Below are 21,679 nucleotides of genomic sequence, written 5' to 3'. Positions count from 1 at the left end.
TGAAAAAGAAAAGCATTATTTTACTTTTTAATAATATAACTTTTTTTAACCATATTTTTGTTGAAATAAAAGTAGTCTTTGTGAGCATGAGAGTCTTCTTTCAAAAACATGGGGGGAAGGGGGGCATACCAACCCTAAACTTTTGAATGTATAAAACAATGTAATTGTTTTATGTGCATTTTTGCAGCCATGTTACCAAAAAATTCACTAATTTACAATTATTGCAAGCAAATTCATTTAATATGGGTAACAGGGGTACAAATTAAGCCTATATTAAGTTTTTGTTCAGTAGCAATTCAGGGACCAAATGTTTGTAGTTAGTGATAAACTTATGTTTCCCATAAATTGAAGAAAAGCATGTTTGTTCATTTTTTTTTTTTTTTTTTTTTTTGTATCAGGGTTGAATAGTTGAGCTACTGTGAATGAAACAATATGTAATATAAGCAAAAATTGACAATTCTCCAAATGATCTTACTTCCTAGGTTTCACAATTTTATAGCTTTATAAAAGTAGTGCGACACTAGTTTGAAACCACTTGAAAGTCACTGTGTTTGTTTTAAAAACTAAACCATAAGCACAGATCTCTCTTTATCAGTGACAAAACATATGAAGGCAGACACAGCTGTTTTCTTAAAACTAGAAGCAATTCTAGACTTGGATCGTTTTATTCATAACAGCCAATTTCATGAACAACATGGAGCCAACAGGATGTTTTTGGCATGCAAGAAACAATTACAAGTAACAGCTCTATGGCATCACTATGACTAAAACTCTTCCAGTCCTCAGTGACAAATGTGCAGTGCTGTACGTCTAATCATGCTGCACCTTGTAAACATCCAACTTGGCATCCTCTTTATCTACACATTGAACAAGTCAAGCTGGAATGAATTAGGTTTTCTTCATGTATATGTGCCTAATACAACTGCTATTATAGTCAATATTAAAACAACTTAGTACAACAATGTACAGCTAATTTACAATGGACATACATGAATCCTGTCAGTGTAAACCTGACTGACTGCGATGACAATATACAAAGAATATAAGATGGACGCCATGTAGAAGGAAGAAAGTCTAGTTTCTTCTGCCTCTATGGCCGGTCTAGGACACCGGCTCTATATTTAGTCACTATCCACACATTTGACTATCGCAGACATCCGAGTTACGTGTCAGTTACCGATTTCAAAACAACTGGGTTCCCTCAAGGCATGAGACGCTATTGGCTGTTCCCTTTCGAGACGTCATGGTCATGACTGTGCGCTTGACAGATGACAAGACAGATGTGTAAGCAGAGCTGTCGGTTTAAGAGTCCTCCGAAAAAGCTCTGTGTGTGTTGGGAAAGCGCTGGTGGTTGTAGTCTGGATCATCACTCAGTCTTTTCTTTATATCACTCTTCACCTGGAAGACAATTAAGGATGAAAATGGTTTCAAAGCCATTCAGAGAGCAAGATCACAATGAATCTGCATGGTCTGCATTCCCGCAGGATCTGACAGATTTAAAGTGCCCCTTTATGCTTTTTTTCAGATATTACCTTTCATGTAGTGTGTTATTTAGCTGTTTGTTAATGTAAAAGTTAAGAAAGAACCAATTCTGAACTGCCTCAAATGAGGCGTCAGTAATTCCAGTCTCACTTCCTGTTAAAGGTGCCATCAAATTGGAAATTGAATTTACCTCGGCATAGTTGAATAACAAGAGTTCAGTACATGGAAATGACATACAGTGAGTCTCAAACTCCATTGTTTCCTCCTTCTTATATAAATCTCATTTGTTTAAAAGACCTTCGAAGAACAGGCGAATCTCAACATAACACCGACTGTTACGTAACAGTACGCCCCCAATATTTGCATATGCCAGCCCATGTTCAAGCATTAGACAAGGGCAGAACGTCTGGATCTGTGAACAGCTGAATCATCAGACTAGGTAAGCAAGCAATAACAACAGTGAAAAATTGCAGATGGAACAATAATAACTGACATGATTCATGATAACATGATATTTTTAGTGATATTTGTAAATTGTCTTTCTAAATGTTTCATTAGCATGTTGCTAATGTACTGTTAAATGTGGTTAAAGTTACCATCGTTTATTACTGTATTCACGGAGACAAGAGACGTCACTATTTTCATTTTTGCAGTCTGTATAATTCATAAACATCCAAATAAATACCATACTTACGCGATTAGACATGCTGCATGACGAACACTTTGTAAAGATCCATTTTGAGGGTTATATTAGCTGTGTGAACTTTGTTTATGCAATGACAGAGGTGAGACGAGAGCTTGGGAGAGGGCGGAGAGCGCGAGCAATTAAAGGGGCCGCAGCCTGAATCGGCGCATTTCTAATTATGCCTCAAAATAGGCAGTTAAAAAAATTTATTTAAAAAAATCTATGGGGTATTTTGAGCTGCAACTTCACAGACACATTCAGGGGACACCTTAGACTTATATTACATCTTGTAAAAAAACGTTTGATGGCACCTTTAAAAACCTATGTAGGTTTGTAAATAAATAATGCTAACATAATACTGTTCCACATAGGTGTCTCAGTAAGGATTAGGTGTGGTTTTAGTTTCTCACCTGTTGTGTGTATGCTTCCTGCAGCTCTGGTGCCTCCAGCTCCCCCTGCAGGCTGTCTGGGGCAGTAACAGGTCGCACCCCTGCTGTCCTGGCAGCTCGACTCACGGCTTCGGCTAAAGAGAGGTGAGGACCCTCCCCCTGTGCGGTCTGTGAGCCACATGAACGTAAAGGAAGGACATCTGATCAGTGTAATGCAGTTTCAATTAACTGTTCCTTTGGCACTGATGATCTATCTTAGTGAATGTAGATGGCGTACAGACCTTCCTCCTCTTGGCTGGCATCCCGTGCAGATAAGCATCAGACAGAGGAGGCTGTGCTTTCATCTTCCTCTGTGTCAACATGTCATGTCTTATGATGGGTACCCACTCCTGATTAACACAAATATCAAAACATTCTCATTATTACTTATAGACTAAGGATAATAAATAGTCAAATTATAATATTGGAAATTTAACTGTTATCGGCCATAACATGTCATTCACAGGTCATTTATATGCTTGTGTACAAACAAAAGATGACAAACTTTTGGCAGATACACTGAATCAATAGACAATGGAGTCTTACTGGTGGAACAGTTGCTGCCCAAGGCTCCGCCTCTCCAGTTGACTCCTCCCTGTCTGTGGTTGCCATGGCTACCGCTCCTCGCAACTCTTCTAACAATGGCCTCCCGGGTGGTTCATCACCATCAGCAGTGTCTCCTGAGGATGCCATGACTTCCTCTGCAGTGGTGGCAGGGGCAGGAGACAGACCCTCTTCCATCTGGAATATATGATTACATATTACTATCATAACATACAGTTTATAATACAGACCTACACTCAGATGTGTTCAGAGACAGTCATTACATAAACGACAGTTGCATATGATGCAGCTCACACCATGTGTGTGTAATTACATTTATAATATACAATAATATACACTACCATTTGAGGTTGGTAAGATTTTTGTTAATGTTTTTGATGGTAAAGCTGAATTTTCAGCAGCTATTACTCCAGTCTTCAGTGTCACATGATCCTTGTGCTGATGAATGTGCTGATTTGGTGCTCAAGTAACATTTCTTATTATTATCAATGTTTAAAATAGTATTAAGTGTGTATATAAATAAGGTAAAGTTACATAGTCTTCAATACAGTATGTTTTACTTGGTTCATTTGCAAATAATAATTTTCAGTGGCAATAAACCAGACTTATTCTCCTTCTGTTGAAACGTACCTCAACACTCATGTTATCCGACTGCTGGCTTGCTTGTGCACCTGACTCTGTTCTCTGAGACGACTCGCTCTGTACATGAAAAAGATAATAGAAGCATATTCAGATCTGTATTCGGTGGCTCAGTTTGGGTGTGAATCCTGATGAGGGGTTGAATCTAAATCAGGGTGTCCAAACCTGTTTCTGGAAGGCCACTATCCTGCAGAGTTTAGCTCCAACACTAATTAAAAACACCTGAATCAGTTAATCTTAAGGCTGTGTCCGAAACCGCCCCCTACACCCTTAAATAGGAAACTATTTGAGGGGACAGGGGTAGTGGTGTCTGAAACCATAGTGAATGTTATCGAGTGCACTCACTCAATAAGACTCACTCAACAGCTAGTGAATACCCATAATGCAGTGTAAGGGTCATGCTGAATTAATTCCGACGACTTGCCAGAAGATCCAATGTGGGTACAGCGTAATATACAGGTATAAATTCCTTTTTAATTTTCCTTTTCATTACTACTGCAGCTGCCAGTTAGCCAATTTCAAATGATTATTAAGCAGCAGCCCTTCCAAGGCACTCATTGTTCGAATTCACTTCTTCAAGTGGACTATATTAGTGGAGTAATATAGGCAATAGTGAATGAGGTATTATAGGGGGGCGATTTCGAACACAGCTAAGGTCTTCAGGATGACTAGAAATTTGTTTTGGAGCTGGATGGAGCTAAAATCTGCAGGATGTTGGCCCTCCAAGAGCAGATTCGGAGACCCCTGTGTCTAAATAAAAGACCTGTGTATAGATGACGTAATGCTGAATCTGGTCCTCAGTGACTGGGTTGTGCTCTAAAATCACATGCAGCCTCATGGTCATCATACTGGTCAACCAGTTCACCAGACTGGGGTTCACTTCTGCTGACATTCTCCTCTGGGTGAAGAACAAAACATGAATGCATCAAAAGATATGCATTCAGTGCAACACCACCACCTTCATGAGGATGAATCAAAGGATCTTACAATTCGGTGGTTGATGACAGTGGTTAAAGCTCTTTGCTCTCCTCTTAAGCAGTACAGATTGAGGGCCAAACACTCAAACAGACCCTGGGTGCACAGGTACAGCAAACGCTGGCCAAACATGTTATCTGGAAACACATTAGAAACATTGTTATTGTTAGCAAGAAAAAAAAAACATCCTAATTTAGAAGTAATTGGCTATTTTCTTTCCTGTTTTTGACCCTCTCTTGGAAGGCTGGCCTCATTCAAGACTAAGAAGTAGACACCCACTGCTATGATTGGGTAACAGTTTTGCAAAATAAATTTTCAACGTCTATGCTATACATGTGGAATTGTTTTGAAAACTTCGCCATACATATTTGAGACAGAGCTGATCTCAAATCAGAAGACAAACCTACACCTCCAATACAAAGGATATATATTTTTAAAGTTACATATTGTCAAGTGGGTGTCCATTTGTACTTTGTATCACATCCTTTGAATTATTCATTTGATTGTTTAAATTGTAGTGTAAAAATGTCTCCAGTAATAGAAAAAGCATGGAATTTGAATGCCAGAGCAGTTTTTGGGTGTGTTTGTGTGGATAGTGTGGTGGTCACCTCTACAGCGCAGAATGTGAGTAGCCATGCGAGTGAACTGTTGTCTCAGGAAGGACATGTTTGTTTGGATGATGTCCACCCCCTCTCGAACAGTCACAGTGGACTGAAACAAATAAGACACAGGGACTATCAGTTAGAGTGTCTGATGGACAAAATGTTACAGGATTAATCAGCAAACAAGACTTACAAAACTCTCTGCAACATACTCCTCTAGTCCATTGATCAGATCCTCAGAAGCACTCTAAATAACAGACACAGAAATACCATCAGCCTATGCAACATGCATTTAATGGCAAAGTGTTGTTTTGTAAGTGTAAAAATCAGTATTACTCTGCTTGCAATATTAAGAAATCAAATTAATTTTCATGGATTAGTTCTCATGTTCATTTTCATGGATCCGTAGTCCCTGTGTGACATTTCACTTGCTTTAAAATGTGGTCATAAAAAAAAATTCTTTAGGTAAATACCGCTAAAAGTATGTACCACTCTGAACATATATGACAGTATGAGATCTTCATCTGGAACTGACTTAGTGAAGGTCACGTATGAAAGCGGCATGAGCTCAGACTCACAGCTATGTTGGCATCATTGGGTTCTCTGCCCTGCAGATAGTGCTCATTGAAGAAGGCTGTGAGTTGGGGCTGGATGCGGCTCAGAGGCTGAGGATTACCATGCAGCAGCAGAACCATGTCCACCATTGAGAAACTCTGACAAACCAGAGACAGCAGATCTCCAAAGAACCCTACCAAACAAACACAGATAGTGGGTCACAAATTGTGGCATTGTGCTGGACTTCAAGTTGCGCTACAGAAACACAGAAGCCCTTACCCACTGCATCTCCAGCTCCAGGCGTGAAGAGGTTGCTGGTCTGGGAAAGTCTTTGGATAAACTGAGCGATGCTCTCAGTATTGCCTTGGCCAGCCCCCAGAGAGCCCATCATGGTGGACAGGACACCCTGCACGATGCCCGTGAAAAGCTCAGGGCTGAGGGTCTCTCCACCTCCACTGGGAGGCTGAGGGGCAGTGCTGGGGGTGGCTGCTGAAGGGGCAGGGGGTGTGGCTTGTGAGGGGGGAGGCTGCTGGTTTGGTGGAGGAAACACAGGCTGACCGGACTGGAAAGAAAACAGGGCATTCAAATAGACACATTTGGTAAAGATCAGACTGCAAAGACACAGAGAAAAGCACTCGTGATTGACCGATATTGATTTTTTTCTATCTTAGCACCTTAGCAGGGTGGCTGATATGAAGTAGATATATACTATTTTATTTAAAGATAGTAAAAACACATGCATAACAATTGCAGAAATGAAATTTATATTTGACATATTTACTAAATTAGAAATAAACAATTTGAAAATTATTTGAAAAAAATAATTTGAACTTTTTAAATAAATCTGTAAAATAAACAGATTTATACCTTAGAAGGCAACTTCTTGATTCTGTAATGCTATTATAGTACTTTACATAAATAAAGAAATTAAAAATGAATAAAAAGGAAGTAAACACTGTAACCAATTGTGCACACAATAATCTGGTAAGTCTATGTTGCACTGGGAATCATACTTTTTCAAATAAAGACAAGGTTGCGCTAATTTTATTTATATTACACTGTGAGTCTGACATTAATACAGCATAGCAGCCATCTGGATATATCAGCATAGTTTGAATCAAGGATTTAAAGTTTGTTGATCACAAGTGTCCAGAGACAGCTCTGACCATAGACCGACCATTATACAGAGTTCACACATTTTGATGCAGTCTAAAATTGCACACTTATAGCTGGATTTTCAAAATGTTTGCAAAAGGAAATGTTTATTACATATTCAAAAACTTTTTTGTTTAACAATTTTGTCCAATAATTTATTAGATAGAACTGATAAACAGAGACAACGAACTAATAAAGAAGGAGAATGAACTCTGATGCTGAAGCACTGGCGTTCTCAACTCTGTCAAAATAAAAGTCTGATGCGTTGTCAAAAAACTGCAGCTGCTGTCACATCGGCCAAACAGAAAACCTTATCGGCTGATGCCAATAATTAAAAAAATGCCATATACTATTTGCAGATATATCAGTATATCACTAAAAAAAACCCCACCAACCTGAATGAATTCAGACAAGCCCTGGATGAACGCAGGGACACCTGGAATAGTCACTGTAATGGAGGGAGCACCTCCAGACACCCCTCCACCAGCTCCCGCAACTCCTCCCAGGAGAGAGCCCAGAAGCTGAGCTAGGTTATCTCCTGGGCCGCTTTCTTGGGACTGACCCACGGACGCCGTGCTGGTGGTATGGGTGGACGTCTGACCGGACGTATTGGCAGAGGATGGAGAAGCAGTGGAGGAAGAGAAAGAGGAGGAGGAGGAGGAGGAGGTGGAGGTAGATGCAGAAGTAGAGAAAGAGAAGGACTGGGATGATGAGGTAGTGGATGTCTGGTCCCCTGACAATGGAAAACATAATATGTTTATAAGCTGTGCGCTGCTTAACACAGGAACTGAATAGGTAAAGACAACTTACCTGTGTGCAGTGGCATCAAAAGCTGCCCAACCAAACCACTGACCATCTGTGTGAGAGGAGAGGACATCATAGGACTGCCCTTGATTGAAGAATAAAAATGGAAATATGAGTCGTATGTCTCTACAAAATACAATAATGCAGGGCTTGACAATAAAGACTGCCTGATGGCCCTGGGCCAGCGTGAAAGATGCTTGGGACAGTTGACTGAATTGTCACTGGCCCGATCGAGCACAAAAAGTTTAAGCATGTGTTTTTAAGTCTTGTCAATTTAAACATTTAACTGATTTTAAACCATTCAAGCTCAAGACGACGAGAAAGAGAACCCAATTTGGTACTCAAGCATGCAAATACCAAATTGCATCGTCTTTCGCAACTTCTTGCAGTTGAACGGACAAACGAAACACAAAATTATCTCAAAATGGCTGTCTTGGTGAGTATCATCATAAACACAGTCAGGTATGTCTTAAGTAAGATTCACACCGTGACTGCACCAACAGACGGCGAACGACAGCATCGCCTGTTGGCGTCTGTTGGAGCTTGTTTTCGCCAACTGAACATGCTGAATTGGAATTAGAATGTCTGTGAAGTGACATGCTGGTGACTGTCAGCGTTGGTCTGCATCTGCCGGTGCAGTGTGAATTGGAGTTTAAAGTGACAGCAGCAGTGAAGTGAAGACTCTGCAGTGTTATTGTACATTTGATTACTTTATTTAAATTCTTTATTTAACTTCTGTATAAATTCTGTGAATACTACTGTTAGACCTACCTGAAAAACAAAGCAACATTTAATTTGTATCTTTGTTCTGTGGTATTTCTTTGAGATATTGCTTCTAATTTGTTTATTTGTTCTTATTTTATTACTGACCGCTTACTTGTTTTTAATAATGCTTAAAAGTTGTATTAGTTGGGTTTGTAGATTTTGCCATGTCAGTGAAATTTAAATCAAGAATTTCACTGGTCATAATCTTATTAGAATGTAAGGTTACATCAAAAACAATGAAAACGGTGACTATTTTATTTTATTTATTTATTAGTTTTTGTGGTGGGGGCCAACTGAAAATTTTGGAAGGGCAAGTAAATATTTCAGGCCCCACTGTGCCAGTAGAAAAATAAATAGAATTGAGCCCTGTAATGTAACATAGAGGTTCATACTTGATTAGTCTGCTGTCCTGCTGAGGGAGGCACTGCTGCCCTCAGGTTGATGGTGGTCCCCCTGGTGCTCATGGGTTGGGGGATGCGTGGGGATAAGGAGGGGCGTGTGATGACCACCCTGGCCTGAGGGGGCAGAGGGGCCGGGCTTTCTCCACTCTGGGCACTTGTGCCAGCAGTGCCCTGCTGCTGCCCCTGGTGTCCAGCAGAGGCTGCAGTTGCCATGGCGACAGCCTGCTGGGAGATCTGATGCATGATAGCCTGCATGAACTCTGGCGGCAGACCTGGTATGTGGATGGGTGCCGTGGTGCCTTTAGAGAACAGATACACAGGATTCAGTAAAGAGAGACTATTAACACTGCTGACAAATGAAAGTGCTGTAAGTCTGAATTCTACACACAAGACTATAGAAAACTGACTAACAATAGCTGCTTTATATCCTAGTGCAAAAATAGTGCTTAATCACCACTCAAACTGACATCATTTATTCACCCTCATGCTGTTCCAAACCTCTTTGACTTACTTTCTTCCATGGAATACTAAAGGAGGACTTTTGAAGAATGTCCAGAGCAGTGATAACTAATATGTGATAACTATTGATAACTAAAACTATTAATTTCATTAATTGAAAAAAGCTAAAAAAGATACTAATATATAAATATTAGTTCAAAACTTAGGCCTAAAAAACTTTTAAATGTTGCCTTGTCAAATAGAAATATAGAAAGTTAAATTTGAAGCATTCAAATAAAAAACGTGGGGGGATGGGGTGGAAAGCAAAGCTAAATAGGAATAAAAAAATTATATAATTATTAATTATATTAATAAAACTGTTGTTATTATTATAATTAATTATATTATTATTATTATTATTATTATTATTATTATTATTATTTGTTTGGAGCTCATCAGCCCTGGTTCTGATTTACTTCTATTGTATGAAGAACAAGCACTCTGGAAATTCTGGAAATATTTCCTGTTTTCCATGGAAGAGTTAAATGAGTTTTAAACAACACGAGGGCCTGCAAATAATGGTAAAATGCAATTTTTTGAGTGTAATATTCCTTTAAGACACATATCACATGTTAATGTTGGCACAGCTGGTTATTGACTACAGAGAGATGTGGAAACTAACCAGTCTCTCCAGCAGTGCTGGGGTTCTGCTGCCTTTGGCCCTGCGCTCCACTGTCTGAATCTGCTGCACAGAAATGCACAGATCAGTGGCTGGCAGTTACACTACAGCCGCCCATTCCAGGTCTGAAGAAGTCCTTTTCTGAAAGCAACTATTTTAAATCGCAAAAATCAGAATGATGAAGAGTGTTTGAGATCTTCAGAAGTGTAGCAGACCAGGAATGGGCAGCAAGGCTGAAACACAGTGCTAAAAACACTGGGGTCTGATTGGGAAGGTTGGTTTGTTGACATACCATCCAGGTTCATCTGCATCATGACCACTGGTTCCATGGTTTGGTGAGTGATTCTGATCACTCTTGGAGTCCCCTGACCATGACCTGTCTGTTGACTGGCTCCATTCAGTGGAGTAGGAGGTGCCTGACCCTGTGGCTCCGATTGGTTGCTGGGCTGTGAGGCCTGACCCTCACTTGTCTGTCTGCTGTTTGAAGTCATGGTCACAGTGGAGCCCAGGTTCACCTGGAAGATGATATATTTTGCAAAGTTGACTGTTTGATACTAACAGTATGAAAATAGTTTTGAACGTATAGTGGTTCGCTCACCGGAATGGGAATATGCGGCATTCCACTCTGCAGCACAACAGGGGAGGTGTAGTGAGACATCGGCCGCACCACATGCAAGTGACGAGGAGGCTGAGCTGATAAATTGCATCGAAGGTCACTCAGAGCCACTAATGTGTTGCCAAGGAGATGGAGTGACTCTCCAATCAAATTGAGAGTGCGCTGATCTTCCTCACGTTCTTGAGTCTGTCCGAGAAAACAACAACTTTTCAGAAAATGAACACTGCCATATTTGAAACACACAGGACACTTGTGTTGCAAACTATCCAGTGCATACATTGTTATTATAGTCTGCGGAACTGGCCGCTCCAAGGATGGAATGTGTTCTCTCCATGAAAGGACGGAGTCGCTCCTCCACTCGTCGCACCTCTGACAAAACCTCCACCAACTCTAAAGGGCTAGGGTGACTGTTGAGACAAAGAAAAATGTATTGACATGTGGTCTTTGACACGATCAGAAAATGGAAACAAGTTAATTAATACTTTTATTCAGCAAGGATGCATTAAGCAAGGACAAACATGACAGTAAAGACATTTATAATATTAAAAAAAGATTTCTATTTCAAAGAATACTGAAAACAATGCATCCCAGTTTTCACAAAAACATTAAGCAGCAACTATTTTCAACATTTATAATAAAAAGTAATGTTTCTTGAGCAGCAAATCATCATATTAGAATGATTTCTGAAGGATCATGTGACACTGAAGACTGGAGTAATAATGCTGAAAATTCAGCTTTACCATCACAGGAAAATATTACATTTTAAAATAGAAATAGAGCAGAAAAAAAGTTATTTTAAATTTTAACTATGTTGTGTTCTAAAAGTTGTAAGTTCTACCTGAGTCTCTCCATAAGACTGAACACACTGACAATTGTCATTTTGCCTGCGTGAGATTCTCCAGCTTTGTTGTCGAGCAACTGAAGCGTGAGCTGTTAAAGCCCCGCCCTCTTCTGGAAAAGGGGGCTGCGAACAGCAGCTCGTTTAAATTAAAGGGACACACACAAAAATGACGGGTTTTTGTTTACACCCAAATAGGGGCAAATTTGACAAGCTTAAATAAATGATTGGTGGGGTATTTTGAGCTGAAACTTCACAGACACATTCTGGGGACACCAGAGACTTATGTAAAAGGGTCATTATAGGTCCCCTTTAAATGCTTGGTACATGCGTTTTTCCCTTTTCTTTATCATGAACACTCTTTATTTGTCTTTGATTGTAATATTCTTTTCTTACTTGGGTCCAGACTGAGTTGTTCCTTCCGTCTGTGAAGCAGAGGATGAGGGTGGAGGTGGGGAACTGTCCATTGGTTGTGCTGAGAATGATGATGGCTGAGGAGGTGGTGTCTCCTGCTGAGAAGACAGTTGACTTGATTGACCCTGAAAATCAGCATCAGCCTGAATCATTATTTATGTACAATTAAGAAATCTCATAAAATTGTTTGATTTGTTGGATGTAAATGAACAAAGTTCTGTACCTCAAGTCTGCGAATTAAAGCTTGAGTCTCTCGCAGCAAGCTTTCGGCTAGCTGGAGTCTCATCCGGGGCTCGCTCTGCACTGATTGGTCCACATTGATATGGACATCCACAGAGCCACTGCTCTGTGAGAGAGGAAATAAATGACTGTAGATGTGTCCAGAGATAACCTTTCATTTTAAAAAAACAGGCTGTGACAACACAAAGCACAAGTGCCTCTGAGACAAACATTCAGGAAACACTGCTTATGATGTTTATTATAATGTAAATATGTAATAGGTGAAGTTAGGATTACTCACTCCAGTGCTAGTGCTCACTCTGACATTACGTCCCATTTCTCCAACACCAGCCAACATTTGCTGCACTGACATCTAGAGGGGTGAAGAAACGTATATTTCCTTTGATAGAAGAATCTCTCACGTATGTATTATAGTGGATGTCTGAGGTTAAGCGATTATGTATTGCAAACGTGTCTCTTGACGTAAGGAAAGCACTGTAACCTGTATATGCTGTGGGTCCATGATGTTCACAGGCAGGTTAAAAGTGCCCAGCATGACATAGTTGTTTGCATTACGGTCGTGTGAAGTTCCTGGAAAAGTGGAGGACTGAGAGGAGGTGGATCCCCCATCCGTTGCACCTGAGGAGCCAGAAACTCCACCTCCTCCACCCCCAGGCTGACTGCTCTGAGGAGGTGCTCGCTCCACAAGATGAATGACCTTCCCATCGACATCTGAAAAACAGAAAGGTGTTATAGAAACATGCTTGATAGAAAATTATTTATAATTCATATCACACACAGACAAAAAAACTAAACAATTTTGACTATACCGACCTACTTTGTCTTAGGGCTGTGTGTTTATTATATGAAGCTTCTAAAACTTCCTAATTCCTAATATTAATTCCCATAATTCTAAATTATGTTCACATTTTTCTATTATAACAACAAAAAGACTTTGTATTGTTGTACAGAGGGTATTCAAAAGGGTCTTCATTTAGGAAGAAATATGTAATTGGGGATTTAAACGTTAATCCAACGCAAATGTGATTTTTTTTTTTTTTTTTTTAATTCTCAGGATAAATAACCAGCAGATGATAATAACATATGTTTATTCTTCATTAATTGAAAAGAGCAGTAATTGTGTTCATGTTTAAAATACAATCATGCAGCCATTCTTTGTCAGATGAAAATATTATTTATATATATGACTATTCGTACCATATTAGAGAGATATGGTACAAACATAAGTGTAGTATGCAGCAATCTGTTAGAATTGTTGGGAAGGTTACTTTGGAAATGTAATAGGTTACAGATTACAAGCGACCCTATTTAAAATGTAATAAGTAGTTTAACTATTTCAATTACTTTATTAAAGTAATGTAACTGATTACTTTTTTGATTACTTTTCTAAATTTAACTGTAAATCATTTTTATACATTTAAACCGGGCAGAGTTAACCTTAGTTTCAAAACCACTTGAATTAAGACTATAATAATTAATATAATTTAATTTTAACGCACAGCCACCACAAAATCAGACTTTAGCACCTCTTTTTAGATTGAGATCATTCTGAGGTAAAAAACAGATTTAAAATCATAACAAGAAATAGCTATGATACGGTTTTTGAAATCAAATCTTTGCATAGCTATGACAGGAAACACTGGCATCTAACAACGCCGTGGAAAAAACATTAATCTTAAAAAAGAAAGCATATACATAAACCCAAATAGGAAATAAAACAGTTATTGAATAAGCATGTGTCCTTTTCTGTGTCCTAAACTCCTGAAACATTGGTGTCTCATATTTTAGAGTGGTCAATGCAATTTGGGAAAGAAATCAATTAAACAAATGAGTATTATTCAACATATCCTAGCATTTTACAGGAAATATTCAGATGCAAGCTCACGTAACTGTAATTTAATTACACATTTTTATCAGTAACCCTTACATTTATTTTGTAATTTTACAGTTACATTTATTTTGTAATTAAATTACGTAACTCCATTATATTTAACTAATTACTGCCCAACACTGTTCCGTTACCTGAATGAATCAGTGTTTTGAACGAATCGGTTGCGTGAATGATCCAATGACTCGCTAATGAAAACAGTCACCTGTCAACCTGTGGCGCAATACACTGACTGGAACATAAACTGTGAAAATTACTGCAAACGAGCGTAAACAGACATCAAGGCATGACTCACTGTATTCTGTGAGTGTTCTTTCATCCTGCAGCACTTTACCCTGGTAAATCAACCTCTGTTTATCCACCGGGATATCAACGGAGGAAGCAATGTGCTCTTTAAACTGCTTCACTGTCCACTGAGAGAAAGTAAGAGAGGTGACAATCAGATTGTGAACTAAATGATTTATCAGTGTAAAGTGTATTTACCAGCGTTTCAATATAGCGGTCTGGGTTTATACTCTACAATGACACTGTAAACTAAGCTAGTTGGGTTACACATACAAAATAACCATAGCACAAATGAATTCCTCTTATCATGACTGATCAAATAGAACACACACCTCTCCCCTGACAGTGAACGTCCTGCTTTGGGAATCTAGAGTTTTCACGGTCACCTCTATGGCTCCAGGTTCCTCCATGACTTGATTCAAAGTTCCTTTAAAAAGACGAGAGGATAAAGAAGGTTCCAAGAAAATTATGACTAGAGTTTATATTACAAATTAACTGCTATGCAGCACATCATCTACACTGCTAGCGACAAAACCAGAACCCATTTAAATCAAAGAAGCTGACTGCTAGATTTACCACGTTTTTTGTCGCGATAGAAACATCGTAAGCTGGCAGTACAGATTCGTTGATTATAATGGGAGTGTTCTCATTGTGTCTCTATAGTAACGTCGGGCGCTACTAGTGCTGTAGATGCTAGCAGTACAGATGTGTGAAAAATAAGGGACATCGTTAACACCCATATAATAAACATAATCCACAATGGCGTACTTCATTTTAATACAGCGTATAAGCAAAAATGACCACACCAACCATTAAAACACAAATATTTGTCACTAGTCATACATTATCGCTGTTGTTAAACTGAACACCACGTATGTTACCAGGCTAACAACAGTTGTTAATCGGTTGTTAATTCCAGGAAAAAAAAAAACTAACGCCAAATTTGAATAGCAGCAGTGCATATCTGGGTTAGAAATGCAAAGGATTAAACGCCTTACTTTTAACTGATAACTGGTAATTCCGCGACTTAGTGTTTTTAATGCTGTTTTATCCCATACACCGGCTATAGGGACATGGCTAGCTGAGCAGCTAGCTAATCCCGAAACGGTGCTTTGTCAGGAAGTGATGTCATGTTGTCAAACTTGAAAGTTCAAAGTTGAGATTTCAAAATAATGTTGCCTTCTTAGCTGGTTTGCCAAATTGTAGTTATTTGTTGTTCGTTTATTATACATGTGTCAATGTGTTATTGTGTGTGTGTGTGTGTGTGTGTGTGTGTGTGTGTATATATATATATATATATATATATATATATATATATATATATATATATATAATTTATTTATTTATTTAATGTATAAAAATTGACCACAAAAAATATACAGTATATATATATATATATATATATATATATATATATATATATATATATATATATATATAATTTTTTTATTAATTAATTAATTAATTAATTGATTGATTGATTTATTTATTTATTTATTTATTTATTTAATGTATAAAAAATGACCACAAAAAATACAGTATGTATATATATATATATATATATATATATATATATATATATATATATATATATATATATATATATATATATATATATATATATATATATATTTAGGCTACTCCTAAATGTTGACAAAATTAACAAAATTCATCCCTTACAAATTCCTCCTAATACCATCTGCAACCGCCTGTCGTAAAATGTCATAAGTCATAAAAATGTAAGATTAAAATAAATAATTTTAAAATAATAAAAATGATAATAAAATGTGTTTGAAAGACAAAAGGTTTAGATAGTAATACATGGTTAAATGACTTACTGAGTGATCATTCAAATAATAAATAATGTGTTAATCAGGAGATGATTCGATATGCAGTGTTGCAATGTTGAGAAAGCACTTCTTAAAAGTGAAATGATTTCTGTAAATCCAGTGGTCAAATGTTTCTCAGTTTTCCTAACTAGTAGCTGGTCTGTGTCTGTCCAATTTCACAAAACTTCTAGACTTTCTGAATGTATATAAATTGTTTAGAAAGGAAAATTTAAACCTTGTCAAAGAATAATTAGGGAGAATCAATAAATTATGAATGACTTACTGCCATTGTGTGAATAATATGTAACCATGTAATTAATAAAAAAGTAATTATAGCCTGATTATGAGTATTTTAAATTACAAGTACTTAATTTTTGGAACCTGATGTACCCAGCACTGCCGACAGGCGTAAAATAAAATCAGCATTTCTTCTGAAAGGACAGATATTGCTGTTATATATTTTCATCTACTTACACTAGCACTCAACCAAAACACATGAGGAATAATAATTGCATTTAAGAAGTTTATTTTGAGACAAACCAAGGGAAATAGTTGAAAACTGGAAGCTTGGACAGCCGGTTGCTTTGTTGGTGGGCGAAGCTGAAGTGATTTCAGCAAATAACAGTAGGTGTAGGTGAACGCAGACAGCCAGATTAATATTCATGAGCACAACAGCCTGACAGGCATTGGCCTGATGCCAAAGGCAATGAATATGCAATATACCTGAGGGAAAGAGGACGTGATCGAAAAGAGAATTCGTCCTTGACTGATGCGAGTATAATGTTGTTAAACAGATTTCTTTTTCACAGAAACACTGAAGGACAAAAAATGTCTCACCACTACAAGCATATCATTTATTTTCTGTGTAATATGAAAAATAATAATATGCACTTCCATTCATACATTATGTGGTCACACACCAACAAACCATACTAAACTGGCCTTACTGCAAAACCGCAAACCAGTTTAGGCTGGCTGAAGCCATTTTTCAGCAAGGTTGTAATGAGTGAGATGTGGCAGGCAGGAAGAGGCTGATGGCACAAATCTCCGAGCTGCCTTAAAGGTTGAGTGTATCAATTTGTTGGGAAATTGCAAGTGAAAATGTGTGTCCCTGATGGAAAGTCTACATTTATACAATTCTCCCATCACACTTGAGATGTGCTACAGCCCTGCTGCCATGACAACAGCATTTATATGACATCACCTCACTAGAGTGACTCATACTGCGCAGGTCTGCATAGAAAGCGAACCATTTGTGTGCATGAGAATGAGAGAGAGAAAAAATGAGAAAAATGTACGAGTTTGTCTGACAGCATTTACCTAATCAGTAAGGATGACAAACAACACACAGCCGGAGATGATTCAGTAGACATCCACATATTTAATTCTCTATGTAACAAAAATAATTACACGTCTTTGTTCAAGGAGCTTAACGATATTGAAAAAGTGAACAGAAACCAGACATTTGAAATGCACAGCAACACATACAGTACAGAAAGCGCATTGTATTGCACGACTGGACACAATTAATCCCTTTTCAGTAATTTTTTGGGGACATAATCAGAACTTGCACTGGATGGTTTTACATGTGACCAACCCACATTACATTTTTCACGCTGTATTATAAATGTAAAAGCAATCAAATACATATTCAATTAATTGGGTTAATAAAATTTAATTATACATCTCCAGTTTTATGTTTTATAAAGTCTTTGGCACAGAAAATCTCTCAGTAGACTTTAGCAGTGGCATGTATAGAGTCAGTTTAGTGGTGAATCAGCACATTGCACAGCATCCACCAGGCCCATTTTGCACTTCCCATAATCATTACCCATGACCATAACTGTGTTTATGTAATCTAATCACAGTGATCATTAGATGGTCAGATGGTCAAGATTTCAGACCATACATTGAGTTGCGCTGGTACAGATCTGAACTGTGGTAGTAGATAAAATTCAGTATCTGGAAAAGAATATGACTGTCCCTTATGAAAAAGAAGTACACTTTAGAATACTTTATTACTTATTACAGAAATAATACTTAAAAAAAAATATATACTTAAATGCAACGCAAATAATGTTTTTGGACAATTAATTGCACGTTAATTGCAATAAATGAAAATGTATTAGTTTAAACAGATATGAAATGCATTTATCTGAACTAGAGTGCTTTTTGGCTCACTTAAGTAGGGCTTACAGTAAGTACATCTGTATATGTAATTTCATAATTTCTTCTTTTGTCTTTGAAATATATTTAAAGTGTACCGCCCAAAGCATTTATTCACTAAAATACACTTCATGTAATTTCTGTTGAAACATGTGTCATGTATTTAAATATATTTGTAATTACACAAATTGCAAATAAATACATGAGTAACTTTTTAATGTAATATAACACACTACAGTTAAATGGTGTTCAATTCTGTCATCATTTACTCACCCTCAAGTTGTTCCAAACCTGTATGAATTTCTTTCTGCTGCTGAACACAAAAGAAGATATTTTGAAGAATATGGGTAACCAAACAAGTGTTGCGCCCCATTGACTTCCATAGTATAGCATCAATGGTGCCCATCAAATGTTTGGTTACCGACATTTTTCAAAATATCTTAGCAGAATATATAGCAGAAGAAAGAAATTCATACAGGTTTGGAACAACTTAGGGTGAGTAATTGATGACAAAATTTTCATTTTTGGGTGGACTATCCCTTTAAATCATACATCCCTTTAACACATCCAAATCAGTGTACTTCTTTAAAGCACAACAAAAGATTAAAACATGGTGATTTAAAATGTACTTTAAAGTAAAACTTTTAATTTGACACTTCTTTTTCACAAGGGCTAGCATATTTAGCACAAGAAACCTACTTTGTGACATAATAAGAAAGAGATTACCTTTGCTGCTCATGAGCAGAGATGTAATACAGTGACAAAGGTGTGTGAATATGACAGGAAATACATCCCACACGGATTTCACAAGATTGTGAGTTGTGTAAAAGCGGTTGTGACAATATGCGAGTAAAGAAATTGCTTAAACTGCTGTTACTGAAAATGTAACATCACAAGATATGCTGCAAAATTAACCATTTTGAGTATTGCTAAACTACTTTTACTATTGAAAAATAAGTCACTCATTGATTATCTAAACATGAATAATCATTGCTATTGTGTGGCACAATGTTCCAGTAAGACATCCTCAATGTGATCTAGAAGTATATTGTGGTTTTGAGTGGGATTCTTGCTAAGATTCACAGATTTTATAGATGGGTATCCTTTCCCCTGGACCTATATCACATGGGGAACTTAGTTGGACCCTCTCGTCCCCCTGACGGCCCTGGTTCTGAGTGAAATCATACGCTGAACTCGGAACCATATATTAGCATACCACTCTTACAACATTTACCATATCTTTACATGGCAGAAATAGTAAGAGAGTAGTACGCTAGGGTGTTCTGCTGAAGTTGATCAACATCTTTCACCACAGGGAGGCAGTCTAAAACTAAAGCTGTATTGCCTCTACTCACTATGTAGTGCAACAGTATTCTCATGTTATTATTAAGTATAGCGCCATAGTAACATTGACAAGTACTACACATTCTGCGTCTGGTTTACATTTGTGTCCACTTATATTACAAGAGTAAAGAAAGGTAATTCAACATTGACAATATTCATACAATTAAAATCCTTTTGGCTGACACTTGCTAAGCTTGTGAAATAGGAGATGAACCAATGAAGACTGAACTAAACTAAAGCTCTCATGACAAAAACAGCTCACCAGCCATACCAGGTGACAACAAACACGACGGCGTAATACTCCTAGCACTGGCGTGAAGATCATAAGAAAGAATTAATACAAAGGTTGAGGCATTTGTGTTCTCTTACGTGAACTCACACTCTCACACTGCGGCTTTCACACCTGATTGCAAAGAAGAAACTGCACACGTTAGCTTCCCTCTTCAGACAGACCCACATACATAAGTACAGTAAAGTTTTTGTGTTAGCACACAAATCATTGCAGCTGTGTCAGATTATGAAAGCAGTTCTAAGGTAGAGAAACATTTACATGTACATATTAAGCATGTGTATAGGCATTATGTACAAAACGTCTTCATGTACATATATTGTCAGTTCTCTATCTAATAAACGCTACTCCTCTTTTTCTGACATGATCCGTCACTAAATATCACCCTTTTACTCAGCAGTGGCTTTTTAGTTTTATCTCTGCCAATAACACGATTAGAAGATGGCTATGCTTCGCGATGGTATCGTCAGATTATGGCAATGTGTTCAAACAGTATTACTCAAGTGGGGTAGAGCGCTGTATATAAAGGCACCCGCAAATGTCAAAGGATTCAGTCCTGCCCAGAACTCTTTCTACATTTCCCCTCTCTAATGCTTTTCCTCAGGCACAACCTGCAATCAGGCATGTTGCTGTTCTGACATTTTCAATATAGAAAAAATAAATAAATTCCTAACATTATATAATATTTAATAGGGATGCACAGTATAAATGTTTGGCTGATGCCAGTAAGCAAATAATTATTGTTAAGGACGAAATACGGAAGCCCTAGGAAGCCATGCATTATTTTTCTTTTTTGTTTTCATGTTTTTTTTTTTTACTTTTGTTTTCTCGACACATCGTCTGTAGATAGATTAACAGCATATAAATTCAATTCCATTTAGTGTAAATAAATAAATAATGAAACACTAAAATGAAATGTTTTAAATGCTACAGGTGAATTTGGGCATCACATTATAATGTATAATAGATATTCATTTTGAGATTTGCTAAAGATTGCATTTATTAAATTATTAGTGTTTAATGTGAGTGTTGGATGACAGCAAAGATAATCTAAATGTAAAAACTAGGTAAAAGAGCATAGACAATTAAATATCCAAATACTAGGCGATTATACATACAATATTAACCAATAAATAAATAAAAATCTAATTTCAGAAGATAGCTAGTATAGTACATATCGTGCATCCCTAATGTATATTTTAATCCTTTGACTTTTGTATCTTTATCTTGGATTCAAATGTATTAAAATGAATCAAAATTAAATTATTATTTCATTATTTATTATTATTATTTATTTATTTATAATTATTAAATTAAATTGTTTAAATTCCTGAAAGAAATATTTGCCTGTCTTTTGGCTCAAAAATGACTTTTCTGAGGAAAGAAATGTATTGTATTAATGATTCAATCTTTTGGACTCTCTCTAAGGGCTGGAAAGCAGACAGAATGTGTAACAAGTGATACAGGATTGAAAATATTCTTTCTTGCATTACTTTCACTAATCATTCCAAATGGCCTTAATCACTTCCAAGATTACCATGCAGTCTAACTTCTGTTCAACTGTATTTACACTTTCTCTCTATTTATCATCTATTACC

At 37.3% G+C, this 21,679-nt stretch overlaps 1 protein-coding gene across 6 annotated transcripts; it reads right to left on the bottom strand.

Annotated features, from left to right (window-relative positions):
- Positions 1-251: 251 nt before the first annotated feature.
- bag6l (BCL2 associated athanogene 6, like) lies at positions 252-15,576 on the bottom strand. Of its 6 annotated transcripts, none has more exons than XM_067411634.1 (25): positions 15,452-15,576; positions 14,786-14,880; positions 14,464-14,581; positions 12,762-12,991; positions 12,561-12,632; positions 12,264-12,386; positions 12,023-12,183; positions 11,066-11,195; positions 10,771-10,974; positions 10,465-10,687; positions 10,176-10,238; positions 9,047-9,354; positions 7,896-7,974; positions 7,481-7,818; positions 6,210-6,492; positions 5,954-6,123; positions 5,569-5,622; positions 5,382-5,484; positions 4,786-4,910; positions 4,562-4,696; positions 3,790-3,858; positions 3,142-3,336; positions 2,838-2,945; positions 2,578-2,724; positions 252-1,398 (listed from the first exon to the last, which is right to left on the bottom strand). In XM_067411634.1, exons 2-25 carry the CDS (start codon positions 14,861-14,863, stop codon positions 1,303-1,305), a joined length of 3,612 nt encoding a protein of 1,203 aa, XP_067267735.1. In that variant the 5' UTR covers positions 14,864-14,880; positions 15,452-15,576; the 3' UTR covers positions 252-1,302. The 6 variants fall into 6 exon arrangements, with proteins under 6 accessions (XP_067267735.1, XP_067267736.1, XP_067267737.1 ...); XM_067411635.1 differs by having other exon boundaries at positions 10,176-10,235; XM_067411636.1 differs by having other exon boundaries at positions 12,023-12,165.
- Positions 15,577-21,679: the final 6,103 nt, after the last annotated feature.

This window comes from Chanodichthys erythropterus, chromosome 15, assembly GCF_024489055.1.
Source record: "Chanodichthys erythropterus isolate Z2021 chromosome 15, ASM2448905v1, whole genome shotgun sequence".
Classification (NCBI taxonomy): Eukaryota; Metazoa; Chordata; class Actinopteri; order Cypriniformes; family Xenocyprididae; genus Chanodichthys; species Chanodichthys erythropterus.
This window is presented reverse-complemented; position numbering and strand designations above follow the sequence as displayed.

Excerpts from the sequence above, each read along its gene's own strand:
- bag6l (XM_067411634.1), bottom strand. The coding sequence starts at position 14,863 with ATGGAGGAACCTGGAGCCATAGAGGTGACCGTGAAAACTCTAGATTCC. Across the intron at positions 14,582-14,785 it reads CGTTCACTGTCAGGGGAGAG|TGGACAGTGAAGCAGTTTAA; the intron begins GTGTGTGTTCTA and ends ACTTTCTCTCAG. Across the intron at positions 7,975-9,046 it reads CAGGACAGCAGACTAATCAA|GGCAGTCCTATGATGTCCTC; the intron begins GTATGAACCTCT and ends TCTTCAATCAAG.